This window comes from Oncorhynchus kisutch, linkage group LG24, assembly GCF_002021735.2.
Source record: "Oncorhynchus kisutch isolate 150728-3 linkage group LG24, Okis_V2, whole genome shotgun sequence".
NCBI lineage: Eukaryota > Metazoa > Chordata > Actinopteri > Salmoniformes > Salmonidae > Oncorhynchus > Oncorhynchus kisutch.
Genome location: NC_034197.2, coordinates 34,537,977 through 34,561,700, shown reverse-complemented (window position 1 = coordinate 34,561,700; position 23,724 = coordinate 34,537,977). Strand labels below are relative to the sequence as shown.

General features: G+C 41.4%; 1 protein-coding gene across 1 annotated transcript; it reads left to right on the top strand.

Moving 5' to 3' along the window:
• The first annotated feature begins 13,383 nt into the window (after positions 1-13,383).
• On the top strand, positions 13,384-15,445 carry abt1 (activator of basal transcription 1). The gene is made up of 4 exons (XM_020459633.2): positions 13,384-13,522; positions 13,792-14,110; positions 14,213-14,388; positions 14,592-15,445. Exons 2-4 carry the CDS (start codon positions 13,828-13,830, stop codon positions 14,970-14,972), a joined length of 840 nt encoding a protein of 279 aa, XP_020315222.1. The 5' UTR covers positions 13,384-13,522; positions 13,792-13,827; the 3' UTR covers positions 14,973-15,445.
• Positions 15,446-23,724: the final 8,279 nt, after the last annotated feature.

The following is a 23,724-nucleotide window of genomic DNA, read 5'->3' as shown; positions in this document are numbered from 1 at the left end:
AGGACATCTACTTTGTGCATGACAAAAGTAATTTTCCAATAATTGTTTACAGACAGATTATTTCACTTATCATTCACTGTATCACAATTCCAGTGGGTCGAAGTTTACATACACTAAGTTGACTGTGCCTTTATACAGCTTGGAAAATTCCAGAAAATGATGTCATGGCTTTAGAAGCACCTGATACGCTAATTGACATAATTTGAGTCGATAGGAGGTGTACCTGTGGATGTATTTCAAGGACTACCTTCAAACTCAGTGCCTCTTTGCTTGACATCATGGGAAAACTAAAGAAATCAGCCAAGACCTCAGAAACAAATTTTAGACCTCCACAGGTCTGGTTCATCCTTGGGAGCAATTTACAAACTCCTGAAGGTACCACGTTCATCTGTACAAACAATAGTATGCAAGTATAAACACCATGGGACCACGCAGCCGTCATACCGCTCAGGAAGGAGATGCGTTCTGTCTCCTAGAGGTTAATATACTTTGGTGTGAAAAGTGCAAATCAATCCCAGAACAACAGCAAAGGACCTTGTGAAGATGCTGGAGGAAACAAAAGTACAAAAGTATCTATATTCACAGTAAAACGAGTCCTATATCGACATAACCTGAAAGGCCGCTCAGCAAGGAAGAAGCGACTGCTCCAAAACCGCCATGAAAAACCCAGACTGTGCACATGGAGACAAAGATCATACTTTTTGGAGAAATGTCCTCTCGTCTGATGAAACAAAAACAGAACTGTTTGGCCATAATGACCATTGTTATGTTCGGAGGAAAAAGGAGGAGGCTTGCAAGCCGAAGAACAACATCCCAATCGTGAAGCACGGGGGTGCCAGCATCATGTTGTGTGGGTGCTTTGCTGCAGGAGGGACTGGTGCACTTCACAAAATAGACGGCATCATGAGGTAGGAAAATAATGTGGATATATTGAAACAATATCTCAAGACATCAGTCAGGAAGTTAAAGCTTGGTCACAAATGGGTCTTCCAAATGGACAATGACACCAAACATACTTCCAAAATTGTGTCAAAATGACCTAAGGACAACAAAATCAAGGTATTGGAGTGGCCATCACAAAGCCCTGACCTCAATCCCATAGAAAATGTGTGGGCAGAACTGAAAAGGCGCATGCGAGCAAGGAGGCCAACAAACCTGACTCAGTTACACCAGCTCTGTCAGGAGGAATGGGCCAAAATTCACCCAACTTATAGTGGGAAGCTTGTGGAAGGCTACCTGAAACGTTTGACCCAAGTTAAACAATTTAAAGGCAATGCTACCAAATACTAACTGAGTGTATGTAAACTTCTGACCCACTGGGAATGTGACGAAAGAAATAAAAGCTGAAATAAATCATTCTCTCTACTATTATTCTGACATTTCACATTCTTAAAATAAAGTGGTGATCCTAACTGACCTAAGACAGGGAATTTTTACTCGGATTAAATGTCAGGAATTGTGAAAAAACTGAGTTTAAATGTATTTGGCTAAGGTGTATGTAAACTTCTGACTTCAACAGTATATACCTTTTAACCTGCTCCCATGCATTGGGCTACAGTACAAGTGATCTCACCAGATTGTGCCATTGAGTCCTCCTTAACATGTTCATTCTGCAATCACTCTTTGTTCGTGTTTGTGTTCATAGCAACACCATAGCCTTTGAAAGTGTTTATGGATATTTTACGGTAACCCGTTGCTATGCAACTGGGTTTGATATTAGTATGAGTACACTGACAGACATACTGATAGGGATCCTAATACTCACATTGGCATTGAAGAAATTTGCCTCATAAAATTGAATTTATCATGAAATGAGGTACATTTGGGTGAAGTGTTGTCATTGTATAGCCCACACTGAGTGTACAAAACATTAACAACACCTGCTCTTTCCATGACATAGACTGACCAGGTGAAAGCTATGATCCCTTATTGATGTCACTTGTTAAATCCACTTAAATCAGTGTAGAGGAAGGGGAGGAGTCAGGTTAATTGAATAGTCATTTTTAACCCTTGAGACAATTGAGAAATGGATTGTGAACGTGTGCCATTCAGAGGGTGAATGACAAGACAAAAAATGTAACTGCCTTTGAACGGGTTTGGTAGTAGGTGCCAGGCGCATCAGTTTGTGTCAAGAACTGCAATGCTGCTGGGTTTTTCACACTCAACAGTTTCCTGTGTGTATCAAGAATGGTCCACCACCCAAAGGACATCCAGCCAATTTGACACAACTGTGGGAAGCATTGGAGTCAACATTGGCCAGCGTTCCTGTGGAACGCTTTCAACACCTTGTAGAATATGCCCTGACGAATTGAGGCAATTCTGAGGGCAAAAGGGGAGAGTGCAACTCAATATTAGGATGCTGTTTCTCATGTTTGGAATACTCAGTGTATATAACCAATATTCAACAGATATTGTAATCCTCATATAAATGATATATTTGACTTCCTGTATTGCATGACAGTAAGACAGAGATTCCTAGAACCAGTCAATATTGACATCCAGACATAGACCTAATTAGTCTGTCTCATGTGATATTACATTGTAGCTCTTTGACAGACACTCTTATCCAGAGCAATGTAGGCGTAAGTACATTGCTCAAGGGCACATTGACATGTTTTTCAACTAGTTGGCTTGAGGATTCAAACCAGCAACCTTTCGGTTACTGGCCCAACACTCTTAACCGGTAGGCTACCTGCCACCAGGCTACATACAGTTCCCTTTTCCCAAATCGGCTGCATCAATTAGTAATTTTTTTGCATGATCATCTGCAAAATATGGGAAAGCCTTGCACTGAATGTGATGTATGAGAACACTTCCTGGTCACACTTCCTGGCCATCTCCATTCATACTGTGACCACTAGTCTGCATACAGGAAAAGTGAGAGATTTAGTGGTTTTGACCAAAGTGTTTTGACCAAAGTGTTATGACCAAAGTGTTATGAACAAAGTGTTTTGACCAAAGTGGTCTTCATGTATTAGATCTAGCCATAATGTAGCTTCAGCCATATAACCCTGTAACTCAGCTCATAAAGAATGATGATCAGTTATAGTGCGTACCTTGCGTCTGTCTTCATCCCATCTCAAGCAGTGAAATAACTCCCAACACAGAGTTTCCTTGCAGCATATCCTCCCTCCTGCAACTCAACACACTGCTGAACTCTTGAATGAGTGGGCGACCGACAAGACATGCTATGTGATGTGCTTTAAGATCAATGACTTGGCTCTATCCACACGCAGCGGCTGGTCCCATGGGATGGCAACGGCTGTAGAGTAGAGTGAGTCCGTCAGGCTTGCTGTGGTGTGCAGTGTACAGCCCTGGCTCAGGGGCTACCTCTTGGCCAGGAGTATAGATCCTCTCCTCTCACCTCACAGACAGGCCTGGCTGCCTGCCTCAGAACAGGGTGTGCATGGTGCCAGGAATAGGCTAAGCCCTGAAGTGTCGGGGCATGACATCCCATCACTGCCTTCACACTGTGCCCAATGGAGGTTAAAGAACAAAGCCATCCTGGAACAGGATTCCACCCATATTTCTGTTAGATGTCTGGACATTTTTCTTATTTCCATTAAACAGGTTTGAACAGCAGGAGCAAAATATACTGACAGTATCAGTTTGATTCCTGGGTTTATGATTTGTTGCACTGCACAGTGTATGTATTGGTGGCAGCATATAAACAGGGGTTTCTTTCTCATGACATTGGCATTGCAGTCTATTTACCACCATGCAAAACCAATATGCCAGCACTTTCATATATCCTTAGGGCAGGATATTTATATAACTAGGTGCTTTCAGTTGTATTTAACTTGGGTATGATTCCATACAGTTCACTTTTAAAAGCAGTGTTCATGCGGAGATGAAAACCCTGGCTGACACACATTATGCATATATCTCAGGGAGAACAGTACTGCCTGCTGCTCATTAGCACATCTGTTTTCCCCCTCGATCAATATTTAAAAACAGTAAATAAATGATTAGTACCAGGAGCCTCTGGGCACCTTTGCATTTTCACTGTAAATGAGAAGGGGGGTGCTCTCTCTCTCTCTCTCCCTCCCTCCCTCCCTCCCTCCCTCCCTCCCTCCCTCCCTCCCTCCCTCCCTCCCTCCCTCCCTCCCTCCCTCCCTCCCTCCCTCCCTCCCTCCCTCCCTCCCTCCTTACCTACCTACCTACCTACCTACCTACCTACCTCCCTCTCTCACTGTCTTTTCTCCCTCCTTGTCTTTCTCCCTCTCTATTTCCCTGTATCCCTCTCTATTTCCCTCTATCCCTCTCTCTCTCCTGCTATTGTTGATCTCAGCAGTGTGTGTCACCTTTGAAAGGAGGGCTCCTCAGACACACCTAATGGGTTGTGAGAGGCGCTGGCTGTGGTGTGTGTGTGTGTGTGTGTGTGTGTGTGTGTGTGTGTGTGTGTGTGTGTGTGTGTGTGTGTGTGTGTGTGTGTGTGTGTGTGTGTGTGTGTGTGTGTGTGTGTGTGACTCTAACTGGTGCTGTCACAAGGATCCAGACAGATGGCTCAGTGTTTATCTCCTGTTGTTGGATCTCCCGTCAGAGATGCACTTTGATGTTTACACCGTCATGGTCACAGCTTTCAGTCCTGTTTCACCCAGGGTTTGAAGAGTACACTCCAACTCTCTCCAGTTTACTCTGGGCTTTGTTCTCTATGAGAACAAAACATATCAACCGCTACTCAGGGACCTCCACACTACTTCTTGTTGTAAATACTTACTTTTTAAAGAATAAACAGTTTGCTGTGATACAGGCTTTTCAAACTAGTGCCGCATGGCCCTCTCAAATTAATATTTGTACGCGAGTGGAAAAACTGGTGCCTGTCTTTTTACTTTGTTATTGAGACAATGGTTCTCTGAGCCATCCATCTATATTTTAGGGCTCCAACTAAACGAATGTCAAATATAGCAGTGAGTTTGTCTTTTTGGTATAACAGCTATCATCTGTGATTCACCATTAATGTTAGTGAACTACAATATCTACAAATACACCTTTCCTGTCTTACAATTTGTTATGCTTTGTAACCCTCTCCTCCCACACATAATCTGATGTCCTTTCTTTCCTCCTCATAATTCCATAATTCCTCAAACCCTCATGTGATATACATTCTTGTTTGAAATTGTGCCCTGAAATAATGTCTGGCAGCAATAATCCACCATGCCTCCTCTCTGTTCTTCCCCCTGTTTCTCTCTATCTGCTTGTCACAAGTGATTCATAGCATGCTAATTTTAACGCTGTTTTGTTTGTGTACAAATTTGGTGGACAGTGCCCTGTCAAATACATGTTTGAAGCTGTCATTCATCCAGCAAATCAAACAGACAAAAAAAAAACATACTCTGCGAGGCATTTCCGATCTGTCACACAGCACTTCACTTAATATTTCTCTGTCTAATTAAGAACTATTTGAAGTCTTTGAACACTTGGATCATTGAGTATATTGTGCAATGTCAATTTTCTATTTTAGTCCAGGCAATATTTGACATATTGTAGGTGATATGTTCCCTTTTTCATAAAAACATGAAACTTGGTGTACTTGTACAGTTTGAGACCCTGAATATTTTCAAATATGGAGGCATTGCAAGAATACCTGCCCCATAACCAAATCATGTATTTTGCATCATATCTTCTGAACCAAACATTAAATCACAGAAAATGTGATGTCTACCCTTATGTTTTGATGGTCAATGATTACAATTATGACATGCACAACATCAAAAACGCCCCCTAGCAGCAGTGGTGGCCATTTTGCTATTTCGACATAAACACATGAGGTATTTTCCATTATACTGTATCTGCTGAACCATGATAACCATGAAGCCTGATAACACAGAAAATGTTTTTTCCATTATACTGTATCTGCTGAACGATGATAACCATGAAGCCTGATAACACAGAAAAGGTATCCTTTTTATAAACCATACTAAATATCATCACATGTCACCAAATAATTGATTAAAACAAACTATCTTTTTAGGAAAGTCTACAGTAGCCTCAACAGCACAACTAGCTTCCATTTAACACTGGGTACATTGACCTCAATAGAAAACCTAGGAAGCTCATGGTTCTCACCCCCTTCCATAGACTACATGCTGAACAGACCACTCAGGTCGCAAAATACATTTACACATACATATTATTCAATCATTGCACCCACACTGCTCGCGCGAGCATCTGCGTTGCCAAGCGCATTCTATTTGTGCCGCTGAACGCGGTTATATCCACGTGGGTGATTGGAAGATGAACTGAGGTTGATCGGTGCGTTGTGGCAATACACCTTATTATGAACTTTAGATGCCAATCGCCATATAAAGTCCAAAGAAGTAAAAGCCTGGAAGGAGGAGAGATGCCTAGAAACGATTTGGTTGACTGTTTTATGTGTGGATTAATTGTCGGAGTAGAGGACCTTGTGCATTTCAGGTAAAATAACAACTCAACGTTTAAATCCCAGGACAAATTAGGCTAGCAACAGCAAGCTAGCTAAATAGGACAAATTAGCTAACAACTGCAAGCTAGCTATCTAAATTGCCATTAATGTTTCATGCTTTTCGATCTTTTCCCTATTTAATATAATGGGTTCAGAGTTTGTTTTGATATTTCAACCTGTGTGTTTGATATTTCAACACGTGCGTCCGGTTTGAGCATGGTGTTACACAGTAGTTATGACAACTTCCGGAGGATATCCTCCAACCTATCAGAGCTCTTGCATCATGAACTGACATGTTGTCCACCCAATCAAAGGATCAGAGAATAAATATGATGTAGTACTAAAAGCATAGCTACAGTCAACTAGCACTACAGTGCATAAAATGTGGTTAGTTGACTCAAAGAGAGAGAGATAGAGAAATGTAATTGTTTTATTCACTTTATTTACCCGGTTTCACTTCCTTAGCTAGCAAATGCAGCTGATATGGTTTGGCATGGATTTTTTGCCTGGTCACAGACAGCTGATGTGATGTGCATTGAAGCTCACAAGAGAAGGGAAAAGGTGAGAGGAGGAGAGTGCATAGATGTGAGAAGGAATACAGTGTGCCTGTGTAATGGTAGCTGTTAGCTGTGGATGTATTTCAAGGCCTACCTTCAAACTCAGTGCCTCTTTGAATGACATCAAGGGAAAATCAAGAGAAATCAGCCAAGACCTCAGAAAAAAATTGCAGCCCTCCACAAGTCCGGTTCATCCTTGGGAGCAATTTCCAAATGCCTGAAGGTACCACGTTCATCTGTACAAACAATAGTACCCAAGTCTAAACACCATGGGACCACGTAGCCATCATACCGCTCAGGAAGGAGACGTGTTCTGTCTCCTAGTGATGAATGTACTTTGGTGCGTAAAGTGCAAATCAATCCCAGAACAACAGCAAAGGACCTTGTGAAGATGCTGGAGGAAACAGGTACAAACGTATCTATATCCACAGTAAAACGAGTCCTATATCGACATAACCTGAAAGGCCGCTCAGCAAGGAAGAAGCCACTGTTCCAAAACCGCCATAAAAAAGCCAGACTACAGTTTGCAACTGCACATGGGGACAAAGATCGTACTTTTTGGAGAAATGTCCTCTGGTCTGATGAAACAGAAATAGAACTGTTTGGCCATAATGACCATCGTTATGTTTGGAGGATAAAGGGGGAGGCTTGCAAGCTAAAGAACACCATCCCAACCGTGAAGCATGGGGGTGGCAGCGTAATGTTGTGGGGGTGCTTTGCTGCAGGAGGGACTGGTGCACTTCACAAAATAGATGGCATCATGAGGTAGGAAAATTATGTGGATATATTGAAGCAACATCTCAAGACATCAGTCAGGAAGTTAAAGCTTGGTCGCAAATGGGTCTTCCAAATGGACAATGACTCCAAGCACACTTCCAAAGTTGTGTCAAAATGGCTTAAGGACAACAAAGTCAAGGTATTGGAGTGGTTATCACAAAACCCTGACCTCAATCCTATAGAAAATGTGTGGGCAGAACTGAAAAAGCATGTGCGATCAAGGAGGCCTACAAACCTGACTCAGTTACATCAGCTCTGTCGGGAGGAATGGGCCAAAATTCCCACAACTTATTGTGGGAAGCTTGTGGAAGGCTAATTGTTTAACTTGGGTCAAATGTTTCATTTGACCCAAGTTAAACAATTTAAAGGCAATGCTACCAAATACGAATTGAGTGTTTGTAAACTTCTGACCCACTGGCAGTGTGATGAAAGAAATAATAATTGAAAGAAATAATTCTCTCTATTATTATTCTGACATTTCACATTCCTAAAATAAAGTGGTGATCCTAACTGACCTAAGACAGGGAATTGTTACTAAGATTAAATGTCAGGAATTGTGAAAAACCGAGTTTAAATGTATAAGGCTAAGGTGTACAGTGGGGAGAATAAGTATTTGATACACTGCCGATTTTGCAGGTTTTCCTACTTACAAAGCATGTAGAGGTCTGTAATGTTTTTATCATAGGTACACTTCAACTGTGAGAGATGGAATCTAAAACAAAAATTCAGAAAATCACATTGTATTATTTTTAAGTAATTAATTTGCATTGCATTGCATGACATAAGTATTTGATCACCTACCAACCAGTAAGAATTCCGGCTCTCACAGACCTGTTAGTTTGTCTTTAAGAAGCCCCCCTGTTCTCCACTCATTACCTGTATTAACTGCACCTGTTTGAACTCGTTACCTGTATAAAAGACAACTGTCCACACACTCAATCAAACAGACTCCAACCTTTCCACAATGGCCAAGACCAGAGAGCTGTGTAAGGACATCAGGGATAAATTGTAGACCTGCACAAGGCTGTGGAGATGGGAGAACCTTCCAGAAGGACAACCATCGCTGCAGCACTCCACCATTCAGACGGAAGTCTCTCCTCAGTAAAAGGCACATGACAGCTCGCTTGGAGTTTGCTAAAAGGCACCTAAAGGACTCTCAGACCATGATAAACAAGATTTTCCTGTCTGCTGAAACCATTATTAAACTCTTTGGACTGAATGCCAAGGGTCACGTCTGGAGGAAACCTGGCACCAACCCTACGGTGAAGCGTGGTGGTGGATGCATCATGCTGTGGGGATGTTTTTCAGCGGGAGGGACTGGGAGACTAGTCAGTATTGATGCATAGATGAATGGAGCAAAGTACAGAGAGATCCTTGATGAAAACCTCAGACTGGGGCAAAGGTTCACCTTCCAACAGGACGACCCTAAGCACACAGCCAAGACAACGCATGAATGGCTTCGGGACAAGTCTCTGAATGTCCTTGAGTGACCCAGTCAGAGCCTGGAATTGAACCCGATCAAACATCTCTGGAGAGACCGGAAAATAGCTGTGCAGCGACGCTCCCCATCCAACCTGACAGAGCTTGAAAGGATCTGCAGAAAATAATGGAAGAAACTCCCCAAATACAGGTGTGCCAAGCTTGTAGCTTCATACCCAGGAAGAATTGAGGCTGTAATCGCTGCCAAAAGCGCAATATTTATGTATTTTTATTTGTAATAACTATGTAAACATTTAAAAAAATTAAAATAAAAACGTTTTTTCTTTAATCGATTTTAGAATAAGGCTGTAATGGAACAAAATGTGGAAAGGGTCAAGGGGTCTGAATACTTTCCGAATGCACTGTATGTCTTGATGGTCAAGGATTACAATTGTGCGCTGTACAACATCATACATAGTTCAGATGATTATATAATGGTGGACTGCCATGGTAAGCCATGGGAAGTAGTCCAAAGAAATTGCGGTTTCTGACAAACTACGTCATATAATATTATTTCAGTGGCATACTGAGCCATACAGCTGTCTCCTGCTGTCTTCTTGCCGCTGGTTGTAAACGTAGATTCTGTGTGACACTGTGTAAATTCATGGAAAACAAGAAGTGCCTTTGCCTGTCTGGACCCAGGGACTTGGTGATTTCATGGGCACATATGTACCTTCAGTGTTTGTCGGTCCCAAAGGCCATCCACCAATCCTCAAACTATATTTCAGAAGATAAGATTTCCATTTTTTTTGCCCTTTAGAGTTCTCCTTAATGATCGCACTAACAGTCAAGATCCATCAAGCTCATTTTGAGATGTTCATGAAGACAGGAACAGAAAAGAAGCAAATCCTGCCACAAAATATGCTTTGGTTCACCACATCAAAAGCTATTTATATATATAGCCCTTTTCACAACAAGGATTGTCCAGAAACATATTCTGCAGGAGAAATCCCAATCAGGCCTGTAGGCGTTGTCATAGCTATCTTCATTTATTTAACTAGGCAAGTCAGTTAAGAACAAATTCTTATTTACAGTGACGGGCTACCCCGGCAACACTGGGCCAATTGTGCACCGCCCTATGGGACTCCCAATCACAGCCAGATGTGATTTGGCCTGGTTTAGAACCAGGGACTGTAGTGATGCCTTTTGCACTGAAATGCAGTGTCTTAGACCACTGCGCCACTTGGGAGCAGGAGTACACAGAAACACTTAACCGGGTCTACCGGTCGTGTTCCAACCGGATTGTGAAGTGCAAAGACACTCCATTGACATAAAGGTGTTTTTGTAAAAAATGATAACATTTTGTTTATTGCAACATGGTGTCCATTGAATGCAAGCTTTACAAATGGTTGTATTGTTAAAACATGTATAGCCTGTCTATCTCTGGGTAACAGGGTTGATGTGTTATTCTAGCCTGTCTATCTCTGGGTAGCAGGGTTGATGTGTTATTCTAGCCTGTCTATCTCTGGGTAGCAGGGTTGATGTGTTATTCTAGCCTGTCTATCTCTGGGTAACATGGTTGATGTGTTATTCTAGCCTGTCTATCTCTGGGTAGCAGGGTTGATGTGTTATTCTAGCCTGTCTATCTCTATGTAGCAGGGTTGATGTGTTATTCTAGCCTGTCTATCTCTGGGTAGCAGGGTTGATGTGTTATTCTAGCCTGTCTATCTCTGGGTAGAAGGGTTGATGTGTTATTCTAGCCTGTCTATCTCTGGGTAACAGGGTTGATGTGTTATTCTAGCCTGTCTATCTCTGGGTAACAGGGTTGACATGTTAAGCTCCACCTGCTCAGTTTCCCACCACAAAACACCAGAAAATTGCCAAAAAGAGTAGAACCAGCTCACCTGCTTTTACCATGATTTCACTATTAGATGTTCAATGTTTCTTTTGAAAACATTTTTTTTTTAAAGTAATAGTTTCACCGTTTTACCATATTAATATTAAAAGTTCAGTTCATGTGACAGGCTTGACCTTAAAATGAGGAACAAACATTTAATCACATGAAATAAATAATAATATTCAGAAATGACAAGGGCTTTACAATGATGGTGAAATCTTCCTAGAAGTCACAGAAGTTGCAGAGGGACATGTCAAAATGCAGAATTTAGGCTTTTTAGCAAGTCTGTATTCAAATAAAATTTTGATTTATTGAATTATTCATGTGACCTATATTAAAGGGCACTTTATTTAATATAACAGACTTTTAAATGTAATATTGGTTTACAATTTCTACTTCAAGTATCAAAGAGATGCAAAAGGTACTTTGTTGGAACTATCCTCGAAGTAGTTGAAAAATGTCATTGATTGTAACAATCTAAATAAGTATAATCTCAGAATATTCCAGAGACACAATGCATACTACCAAATTGTTCTTGAAGTCTATGAAATTAGAAGTTAAAGTGTGTGGGGGGGACCAGACATCCATCCTTGTCCCGTGCAGAATCCTGCTTGCTCCTCCCTTAGTGGCTGACTCCATGTATACATTTTCAGTAAAGTAGAATATTAAAAAGATTTGATTTTGCAATCATTGTAATCATTGACCATCAATACATAGATGTAAACGTCACATTGTCTGTGTTATCATGCTTGGTTCAGCAGATATGATGGAAAATACATAGTCAGGTTATGGTGTAAAGCAAAATGATCGCCACTGCCGCCATTGTTTTTTAAAATGTTGTGCATGGTATCATTGTAATCTTTGTCCATCACAACATAGGGGTAGACATCACCTTTTCTGTGATTTAATGTTTGCTTCAGTAGATATAATGCTAAATATATTTTTGGGCTATGGCAGAATGGAAAATAGATGCCACGCCCATCAGGAAGTGTTTTTCCAATGTCTCCAGATCTGAAAATATTCAGGGCCCCAAACTGTACAAGTGTACCAAGTTTCATGCTTTTATGAAAAAGTTAACATAATTTTCACATATGCCAAGACTATTTAGATAAATTATCCAAATGAATAATCTGTTTTCTGGCATGGTAATGTGGAATGACTTCAATCAATGGATAACAGCCTAAGCCCAGGTGTCAGTAATCTGATATTGACTTGGACCCCCAGCACATAGCCTAGCAGGGCTGCAGTTCATATGCAGGTATTCATACATGTTTATGAATATACATATACAGAATGTACAGAATAGTAATTTTTCATTGAAGATACAGTGTAGGAAATAACAACGACATTTGGTTAGGATACCGCAAACGCAGTAGCTCACCGGTTTACACAGATGTTGATACACTTACCAGCAGAACAACAGCAAACGTTATGTGACAATGTATAGGCCTAAGTAGCAATCCCACAATCTAATTGACTGATGTTGTTGTTCCCAGAGGCAAGCACTAAGGAACATTTACATTTCAATTTAACAAAGGGTGAGAAACTCCTTAAAGAAGGGGAGAAAACAGGGAATCTAATACAATGCTTCCATCTTCCATCTTTATGTAACAGCATTCAATATGAAACATGCCATCTCTCCTTCCTCCCAGGAGAATGCAGATTTAGTGTTCATGGTTATATTTAAAGATAGACATACCACTGACAGGGTTGCAGAGCAGCACTTAGTAAACCCAAGTCATCCTGTTTAATAATGCAGGGACACACATGCAACAGGCACATGGCCATGCATATTAAAGCACCAGTGCAGCCCTGCAAGAAAGAACACCAGAGAGGATGGGAGAGGGTGGTCTGGGCTTTGAGACATGTCTCCCTGTGAACATTTCTTTACGTCATGTCTCAAATGTAGTCTTCTCCTGAGGCTTCCAAGCTAGACTGTAGACTGCAAGTTCTGCAGACAGTGCACTCTTTCGCTCTGGCTTTGAGACTGGCCCCAGTGAAGAAGACATCAACCTTGCATGTTATAGCGAGTAAAGTCCCAGATCAAGTTGTCTAAAAAGGTGATAGGATTAAAAAAATGGTAAACTTTTACATGGCTATAGTAGACTGCCTTTTTGCATTGTAGGGCAGTACTGTCATCACTTTGAGCGTCATCATCACAGCGGGTGCATGAAGTGAGACCCAACATTTTACTATCCAACATTTTACCCTTACACCAGTGCGTTCTAAATTCATTCTCAGTGTAATGTTGCCACCTTTTGTTCTAAAAGTGTAATGCACCGGAAGTATTGATTTTCTTTCTGCCATACGTCATCACACTTCCTGCGCACGTGTAATCCACATTAACTTGCGTTGTGTTCCTAGGTAGCTTCTACTTTGAAAAGCGTATTGTTATTTACTTATTAATGTATTGATTTTCGTATTGCAACGTCAACGCGAAGCTGCACGGTAAGTTGAAATCAACAACCTTCACGTAAATGTAAGAGACGCTTGTGTAAAGCGTGATTAACCCACATGATAGCCACTTAGCTAGCTAACGTTACCCAGTGTCAGCGAGTAGTGCCTATCATACGGCTAGTTAGCCTCTATGTTGGGATCACCAAGTGTCAGGCTAACGGCTAGCTAGCTGCTATGTTTTTTTTTTTTGCTACATATCTCTGTAAACGAACCACGTGATAATACAAGTGTCCTGAATCCATTTGTCAACATAAATCTAGGCCATCTGATCTGTCTGGATACGTGAGGTGGAGAGGATGAACATCGAGGAGAATAAAGTGAATGAGGATATGGCTGATGATGATGATGAAGAATCTGGAGAAATGCCCAAGATTGAGAATGACGATGAAGAACTAAATGATGAGGAACTTAAAGTAGAGGCTGAAGGTGATCCCAAAGAGAAAAAAGTGCCAGTAGGCAAGACGTGTCTGCCAGGAATAGTGTATTTAGGTCATATACCACCAAGACTGAGACCCAAGAATATGCGCAACATGCTGAGTCTGTATGGGGAGATTGGAAGGATATTCCTACAGCCTGAAGGTAAGACTGCACTCACTCTGCATGTTAAAATCAACCCTGACACACTCTGGTGGGATTTCTGTGTTTTGTCTCAATCATTACAATGATACCTGTTGTCCTCAGACCGGTCTGTGAAGAGGAAGAAAAAGAAAGCTGGCACCAAGGCATGCAGTTTCACTGAGGGCTGGGTGGAGTTCAGGGACAAGAGAGTGGCCAAGAGAGTGGCAGCTAGCCTCCACAACACACAGATGGGCGCCCGGAAAAGGAGCCGCTTTGTCAGTGACCTCTGGAACATCAAGGTATCTCAATTGTCTCTTCAATGATCTCTGTGTGGACATTTTAGTGTGACTACATTTAACTTTGGAAGTTTAAAGCACTGTCATAACCCACATGCCTCACATTCCTTATTAATTAGAAACCTTAATACCAACATTTGATTTTGTTGAAATTTTTACGGTCTAAATAATTTTTCTGACTCTTAATTGTCAATGTTATTTTTCAGTACCTCCACAGGTTCCAGTGGTGTCACCTGAGTGAGCGACTGGCCTATGAGATGACTGTGCTCCAGCAGCGCCTCAGAACTGAGATCTCTCAGGCCAAACGAGAGACCAACTTCTACCTGGCCAATGTGGAGAAGAGCCAGAACATGGACAAACTGAGGAAGAAGAGGGAGAGGAAGGGCGAGAAGATAGAGGAGAAGACTTGGAACTTCACCCAGCGATGTACAGAGGATGAGATCCAGATGAGTCGCCTGCGTAAACAGACCATGTCCAAGAAGAACCTGCTGAAGGCCCAGGACAAGGCCAGGGACATACAACAGAAGTCCCAGTCCAACGTCTCTCTGCTGGCCAAGATCTTCAACAGCAGCAAAGCCAAGGACTGAACCTAGTCCGGCAGTTCTGGTCAAACACAGTATCCCAGAACTGGTCTCTTTCAGTATCACAATTAGAGCAAACTTTTGCCCCTGACACTTGCTGGTGTTGTGAGCGACACTGAGAGGATGGGCTCTGTCCAGACACACAGACTCGAGGGAAAAATAGGGTTTTCTCCATCAGTATAATTTGATTATAAATATAGGAGAGACTTGGACAGATCCTCTTTTTGGTTTAATGTATTGTAAACTATAAGCTATGATGCAGTAACAATAATATTCAGCGCCATGGAAAACACCTGCTTATACTGTATGTGCTATTTGGAAACATTAAATGGAAATACCTCTAATTATTTCATTTAATTATTGTAAAGATAAACACAAACCATACATTGATGATATATGCTGGAAAAAAAATATAAACGCAACTTGTGAAGTGTTGGTTTCATGAGCTGAAATAAAACATCTGAGATTTGCCATACACACAAAGTTTTTTTCTCAAATTTTGTGCACAAATTTGTTTACATCCCTGTCAGTGAGCATTTCTGCCAAGATAATCCATCCACCTGACCGGTGTGACATATCAAGAAGCTGAATAAACAGCAGGGTCATTACACAGGTGCACCTTGTGCTGGGGACATTAAAAGGCCACTTTAAAATATGCAGTTTTGCAACACAACACAATGCTATAGATGTCTCAAGTTTTGAGGGAGCGTGCAATTGGCATGCTGACTGTGGGAATGTCCACCACAGATGTTGCCAGATAATTGATTGTTCATTTCTCTACCATAAGCTAACTCGAATGTTGTTTGGCTGGGCCTGGCTCCCCATTGGGTGGGCCCATGGCTACACCCCTGCCCAGTCAAATGAAATTCATAGATTAGGGCCTATTGAATTTATGAACTTATTTCCTTATATGAACTGTAACTCAGTCAAATCTTTGGAATTGTTGCATGTTGCATTTTATGATTTTGTTCAGTATACAATGTGTATTTCAATACTTTCAGCCTCCTGGTAATATTAACAAGAACCGATCATTTGGTCAAGGACACAAATAAGACCAAGTCAGGATCAAAATCACTCAGTACTGATTTGTTTCAACTACAGTCGTGGCCAAAAGTTTTGAGAATGACACAAATATAAATTTTCACAAAGTGCTGCCTCAGTGTCTTTAGATATTTTTGTCAGATGTTACTATGGAATACTGAAGTATAATTACAAGCATTTCATAAGTGTCAAAGGCTTTTATGGACAATTACATGAAGTTGATGCAAAGAGTCAATATTTTCAGTGTTGACCCTTCTTTTTTCAAGACCCCTGCAATCCGCCCTGGCATGCTGTCAATTAACTTCTGGGCCGGTAGCAGCCCATTCTTGCATAATCAATGATTGGAGTTTGTCGGAATTTGTGGGGTTTTGTTTGTCTACCTGCCTCTTGAGGATTGACCACAAATTCTCAATGGTATTAAGGGGGAGTTTGGGGAGTTTCCTGACCATGGACCCAAAATATTGATGTTTTGTTCCCTGAGCCACTTAGTTATCACTTTTGCCTTATGGCAAGGTGCTCCATCATGCTGGAAAAGGCATTGTTCGTCACCAAACTGTTCCTGGATGGTTGGGAGAAGTTGCTCTCGGAGGATGTGTTGGTACCATTCTTTATTCATGGCTGTGTTCTAAGGCAAAATTGTGAGTGAGCCCACTCCCTTGGCTGAGAAGCAACCCCACACATGAATGGTCTCAGGATGCTTTACTGTTGGCATGACACTGGACTGATGGTAGCGCTCACCTTGTCTTCTCCGGGACAAGCTTTTTTCCAGATGCCCCAAACAATCGGAAAGGGGATTCATCAGAGAAAATGACTTTACCCCAGTCCTCAGCAGTCTAATCCTTGTACCTTTTTCAGAATATCAGTCTGTCCCTGATGTTTTTCCTGGAGAGAAGTGGCTTATTTGCTGCCCTTGACACCAGGCCATCCTCCAAAAGTCTTCGCCTCAATGTGCGTGCAGATGCACTCACACCTGCCTGCTGCCATTCCTGAGCAGGCTCTGTACTGGTGGAGCCCTGATCCCGCATCTGAATCAACATTAGGAGACGGTCCTGGTGCTTGCTGGACTTTCTTGGGTGCCCTGAAGCCTTCTTCACAACAATTGAACCGCTCTCCTTGAAGTTCTTGATGATCCAATAAATTGTTGATTTAGGTGCAATCTTACTGGCAGCAATATCCTTGCCTGTGAAGCCTTTTTGTGCAAAGTAATGATGACGGCACGTGTTTCCTTGCAGGTAACCATGGTTGACAGAGGAAGAACAATGATTCCAAGCACCACCCTCCTTTTGAAGCTTCCAGTCTGTTATTTCGAACTCAATCAGCATGACAGAGTGATCTCCAGTCTTGTCCTCGTCCACACTCACACCTGTGTTAACGAGAGAATCACTGACATCTCAGCTGGTCCTTTTGTGGCAGGGCTGAAAAGCAGTGGAAATGTTTTTGGGGGATTCAGTTCCTTTGCATGGCAAAGAGGGATTTTGCAATTAATTGTAATTCATCTGATCACTGTTCATAACATTCTGGAGTATATGCAAATTGCCATCATACAAACTGAGGCAGCAGACTTTTAGAAAATTAATATTTGTGTCATTCTTAAAACTTTTGGCCACGACTGTAAACTGAACAAAAATATCAACGCAACATGCAACAATTTCAACTATTTATTTGAGATACAGTTCATATAAGGAAATCAATCAATTTAAATGAATTCATTATACACATTCCTGGAATCTTTTATTTCAGCTCATGAAACTTAAACTTTACATGTTGCGTTTATATATTTTTGTTCAGTATATACAGTTGAAGTCAGAAGTTTACATACACCTTAGCCAAATACATTTAAACTCAGTTTTTCACCATTCCTGACATTTAATCCTAGTAAAAAATTCCTGTCAGTTAGGATCACCACTTTATTTGCCTTTAAAATTGTTTAACTTGGGTCAAACGTGTCGGGTAGCCTTCCACAAGCTTCCCACAATAAGTTGGGTCAATTTTCTCTATAGGATTGAGGTCAGGGCTTTGTGATGGCCACTCCAATACCTTGACTTTGTTATCCTTAAGACATTTTGCCACAACTTTGGAAGTATGCTTGGGTCATTGTCCATTTAGAAGACCCATTTGCAACCAAGCTTTAACTTCCTAACTGATGTATTGAGATGTTGTATATCCACAATTTTCCTACCTCATGATGCCATCTATTCCTGCAGCAAAGCACCCCCACAACATGATGCTGCCACCCCCATGCTTCACTGTTGGGATGGTGTTCTTCGGCTTGCAAGCTTCCCCCTTTTTCCTCCAAACATAACGATGGTCATTATGGCCAAACAGTTCTGTTTTTGTTTCATCAGACCAAATCAAATGTAGTTATATAGCCCTTCGTACATCAGCTGATATCTCAAAGTGCTGTACAGAAACCCAGCCTAAAACCCCAAACAGCAAGCAATGCAGGTGTAGAATCACGGTGGCTAGGAAAAACTCCCTAGAAAGGCAAAACCCTAGGAATAAACCTAGAGAGGAACCAGGCTATGTGGGGTGGCCAGTCCTCTTCTGGCTGTGCCGGGTGGAGATTATAACAGAACATGGCCAAGATGTTCAAATGTTCATAAATAACCAGCATGGTCAAATAATAATAATCACAGGCAGAACAGTTGAAACTGAAGCAGCAGTACGGCCAGGTGGACTGGTGACAGCAAGGAGTCATCATGTCAGGTAGTCCTGAGGCATGGTCCGAGGGCTCAGGTCCTCCGAGAGAGAGAGAAAGAAAAAGAGAAAATTAGAGAGAGCATACTTTAATTCACACAGGACACCGGATAGGACAGGAGAAGTACTCCAGATATAATAAACTGACCCTAGCCCCCCGACACATAAACTACTGCAGCATAAATACTGGCCAGAGGACATTTCTCCAAAAAGTACATGTGCAGTTGCAAACCATAGTCTGGCTTTTTTTTAATGGCGGTTTTGGAGCAGTGGCTTTTTTCTTGCTTCTTTCTTGCTGAGCGGCCTTTCAGGTTATGTCGATATAGGACTCGTTTTACTGTGGATAGAGATACTTTTTTACCTGTTTCCTCCAGCATCTTCACAAGGTCCTTTGCTGTTGTTCTGGGATTGATTTGCACTTTTCACATCAAAGTACGTTCATCTCTCGGAGACAGAACACATCTCCTTCCTGAGTGGTATGACGGCTGCGTGGTCCCATGGTGATTATAGTTGGGTACTATTGTTTGTACAGATGAACATGGCACCTTCAGGCATTTGGAAATTACTCCCAAGGATGAACCAGACTTGTGGAGGTCTACAATTTCTTCTCTGAGGTCTTGGCTGATTTCATTTGATTTTCCCATGATGTCAAGCAAAGAGGCACTGAGTTTGAAGGTAGGCCTTGAAATACATCCACAGGTACACCTTCAATTGACTCAAATGATGTCAATTAGCCTATCAGTAGCTTCTAAAGCCATGACATCATTTTCTGGAATTTTCCAAGCTGTTTAAAGGCACAGTCAATTTAGTGAATGTAAACTTCTGACCCACTGGAATTGTGATACAGTGAAATATAAGTGAAATAATCTGTCTGTAAAGAATTGTTGGAAAAATGTACTTGTGTCATGCACAAAGTAGATGTCCTAACCAACATGCCAAAACTATAGTTTGTTAACAAGAAATGTGTGGAGTGGTTGAAAAACGAGTTTTTCAACCACTCCACTCCACAAACAACCAATTTCCACATTATTCATTAAACTTCCGACTTCAACTAAATGCATCTCTGTTAACATTGAAAAACATTATTTTCCCTCTAATAGCACGTAGGTACGGTAACTGCTCGGCCTCTGACCGCAAGGCACTACAGAGGGTAGTGCATACGGCCCAGTACATCACTGGGGCAAAGCTGCCTGCCACCCAGGAACTCTATACCAGACGGTGTCAGAGGAAGGCCCTGAAAATTGTCAAAGACCCCAACCACCCCAGTCATAGACTGTTCTCTCTACTACCGCATGGCAAGCGGTACCGGAGTGCCAAGTCTAGGACAAAAAGGCTTCTCAACAGTTTTTATCCCCAAGCCATAAGACTCCTGAACAGGTAATCAAATGGCTACCCGGACTATTTAAATTGTGTGCCACCCCCCAACCCCTCTTTTTACGCTGCTGCTACTCTCTGTTTACCATATATGCATAGTCACTTTAACTATACATTCATGTACATACTACCTCAATTGGGCCGACCAACCAGTGCTCCCGCACATTGGCTAACCGGGTTATCTGCATTGTGTCCCACCATCCGCCAACCTTTCTTTTATGCTACTGCTACTCTCTGTTCATCATATATGCATAGTCATTTGAACCATATCTACATGTACATACTACCTCAATCATCCTGACTAACCGGTGTCTGTATGTAGCCTCGCTACATTTATAGCCTGTCTACTGTATATAGCCTGTCTTTTTACTGTTGTTTTATTTCTTTACCTACCTATTGTTCACCTAACACCTTTTTTGCATTATTGGTTAGAGCCTGTAAGTAAAGCACTTCACTGTAAGGTGACAAATAAACTTTGATTTGATTTGAATATTTGCTTGGACACGTCACGTAGTATTATGTTCATTGCGTGTTTGTTAGGCAACTTTTCTCAGAAAGGTATTTGTATTTATTAAGGATCCCCATTAGTTCCTGCCAAGGCAGCAGCTACTCTTCCTGGGGTTTATTATGGATCCCCATTAGTTCCTGCCAAGGCAGCAGCTACTCTTCCTGGGGTCCAGCAAAATGTTGGCAGTTATATACAATTTAAAAAACACTGCAATACATTTCATAACAGATTTCACAACACATTACGTGTGTGCCCTCAGACCAACACCTCTACTATCACTTATCTAGAACACAAAATCCACGTGTACCTGTGTGTATAGTGCTATGTTATCATGTGTGTGTGTCTGTGTGTGTCTTTTCACAGTCTGCCCTGTTCCATAAAGTGTATTTTTAAAATATTTTATTTATTTAAATCTGATGTTACTGCTTGCATGAGTTACTTGATGTGGAATAGAGTTCCAAGTAGTCATGGCTCTATCTAGTACTGTGTGCCACCCATAGTCTGTTCTGGCTCTATCGAGTACTGTGTGCCACCCATAGTCTGTTCTGGACTTGGGGACTGTGAAGAGTCCATTGGTGGTCTTGTGGGGTATGCATGGGTGTCTGAGCTGTGTGCTAGTAGTTTAAACAGATGCATTCAACATTTGAATACTTCTCACAAAACAAGGGTTGATGAAGTCAATCTCTCCTCTACTTTGGCGAGAAGAGATTGAGATGCATCTTATTAATGTTAGCTCTCCATGTAGCTGTGCTGCCCTGTTCTGGGCCAATTCTAATTTTCCTAAGTCCCTCTTTGTGACACCTGACCACACGACTGGACAGTAGTCCAGGCTGTAGGACCTGCCTTGTTAATAAAATTGTTAAGATGGCAGAGCAGTGCTTTATTATGGACAGACCTCTCCCCATCTTAGCTACTGTTGCATCAATATGTTTTGACCATGATAGTTTACAATCCAGGGTTACTCCAAGCAGTTTCGTTTCCTCAACTTGCTCAATTTCGACATTATTCATTACAGGATTTAGAGGAGGTTTAGTGAATGGTTTGTCCCAAATACAATGCTTTTAGTTTTAGAAATATTTAGGACTATCTTATTTCTTATCACCCATTCTAAAACTGATTGCAGCTCTTTGTTAAGTGCGGTAGCTGATGTGTATAATGTTGAGTCATCAGCATTCAGGCTGTTTCACAATCGGCTGTGATTGTGAGTCCCATAGGGCAGCGCACAATTGGCCCAGCGTCATCCGGGTTTGGTCGGTGTAGGCCATCATTGTAAATAAGAATTTATTCTTAACTGACTTGCCTAGTTAAATAAAGGTTGCATAAACAATATTTTAAAAAGCATACATAGACACACAGGCTTTACTCAGAGCCAGTGGCAGGTCATTAGTAAAGAAAAGTAAGGGTCATAGACAGCTGGCCTGGGGAATGCCTGACTCCAACTGGTTTATGTTGGAGAGGCTTCCATTAAAGAACACCCTCTGTGTTCTGTGAGACAAGTAACTCTCAATCCACAATATAGCAGGGGGTGTAAAGCCATAACACACGTTTTTCCAGCAGCAGATTATGATCGATAATGTCAAAAGTCGCACTGAAGTCTAACAAAACAGCTCCCACAACTGTTTTATCAATTTCTTCATTTGTGTAAGTGCCGTCGTACATGATGAATGCCCTTCCCTATAAGCGTGCTGAAACTTTGGTTTTCCCAGATATGGCTACTATATTATGATCACTACATCTGATGGATTTGGATACTGCTTTAAAGCAGATTTCTGCAGCATTAGTAAAGATGTGATCAATACATGTGAATGATTTCATTCCTGTGCTGTTTGTAAATACCCTGGCAGGTTGACTAATAACCTGAACCAGGTTGCAGGCACTGGTTAGTTTGAAGCTTTTTCTTGAGTGGGCAGCTTAATGCAAGCCAGTCTATTTAGGTAACCGAGAAAATATACCTCTCTGTTGATATCACATACATTATCAAGCATTTCACACATATTGTCCAGATACTAACTGTTGGTACTTGGTGGTCTATATAAGCTTCCCACAAGAATGGGCTTTAGGTGAGGCAGGTGAACCTGTAGCCATATGACTTAAACAGCATTTGACATGAGATCCTTTCCAATCCCTACAGGAATATGATTCTAAACATAAACGGCAACACCTCCACCATTGGCATCTGAAGATGTCGAAACCATGTATTGTTACCACTGTATTATCTAAGTGAGTTCAGAGATAGTCAGTATATGAATGTTTTCTGTTACTAGCAAGTTATCAATTTCATGAACCTTGTTTCTTAGGCTACATACAGTATGTTAACGTGGGCTATTTTATTGAATCTTTATTTAACTAGGCAAGTCAGTACTACTCATGGAACACAATGAAGACTTACCAATGCATACATTACCTCCAAGCTATGGTGACCAAAGTGAATATGTACATTGCCTTCAGAAAGTATTCACAACCCCTGACTTGTTCCACATTTTGTTGTGTTATAGCCTTAATTTAAAATCAATTAAATGTATGCACAATACCCCATAATGTCAAAGTGGAATTATGATTTTAGATTTTGTTTTTACAAATGTATTAAAAATGAAAAGCTGAAATGTCTTGCGTCAATACGTATTCAACCCCTTTGTTATGGTAAGCCTAAATAAGTTCATGAGTACTAATTTGCTTAACAAGTCAGGTTTCATGGACTCACTTTGTGTGCAATAATAGTGTTTACCATGATTTCTGAAGGACTACCTCATCTCTGCACCTCACACATACAGATAATTGTAAGGTCCCTCAGTCGAGCAGTGAATTTAAAACACAGATTCAACCAAAAAGACCAGGGAGGTTTTCCAATGCCTCACAAAGGGCACCTATTGGTAAATGGGTCAACATTTAAAAAAGCAGATATTGAACATCCCTTTGAGCATGGTGAAGTTATTAATTACACTTTGGATGGTGTATAAATACACACAGTAACTACAAAGTTGTTCCTAACTCAGTTGCTGGAGAGGAAGGAAACTGCTCAGGGATTTCACCATGAGTCCAACGGGGACTTTAAAACAGTTCCAGAGTTTAATGGCTGTGATAGGAGAAAACTGAGGATGGATCAACAACATTGTAGAAAAGAAGGAAGCCAGTACAGAA

Coding starts and splice junctions, on each gene's coding strand:
- abt1 (XM_020459633.2), top strand. CDS start 13,828: ATGAACATCGAGGAGAATAAAGTGAATGAGGATATGGCTGATGATGAT. Junction 14,111..14,212: donor GATATTCCTACAGCCTGAAG/GTAAGACTGCAC, acceptor TGTTGTCCTCAG/ACCGGTCTGTGAAGAGGAAG. Junction 14,389..14,591: donor GTGACCTCTGGAACATCAAG/GTATCTCAATTG, acceptor GTTATTTTTCAG/TACCTCCACAGGTTCCAGTG.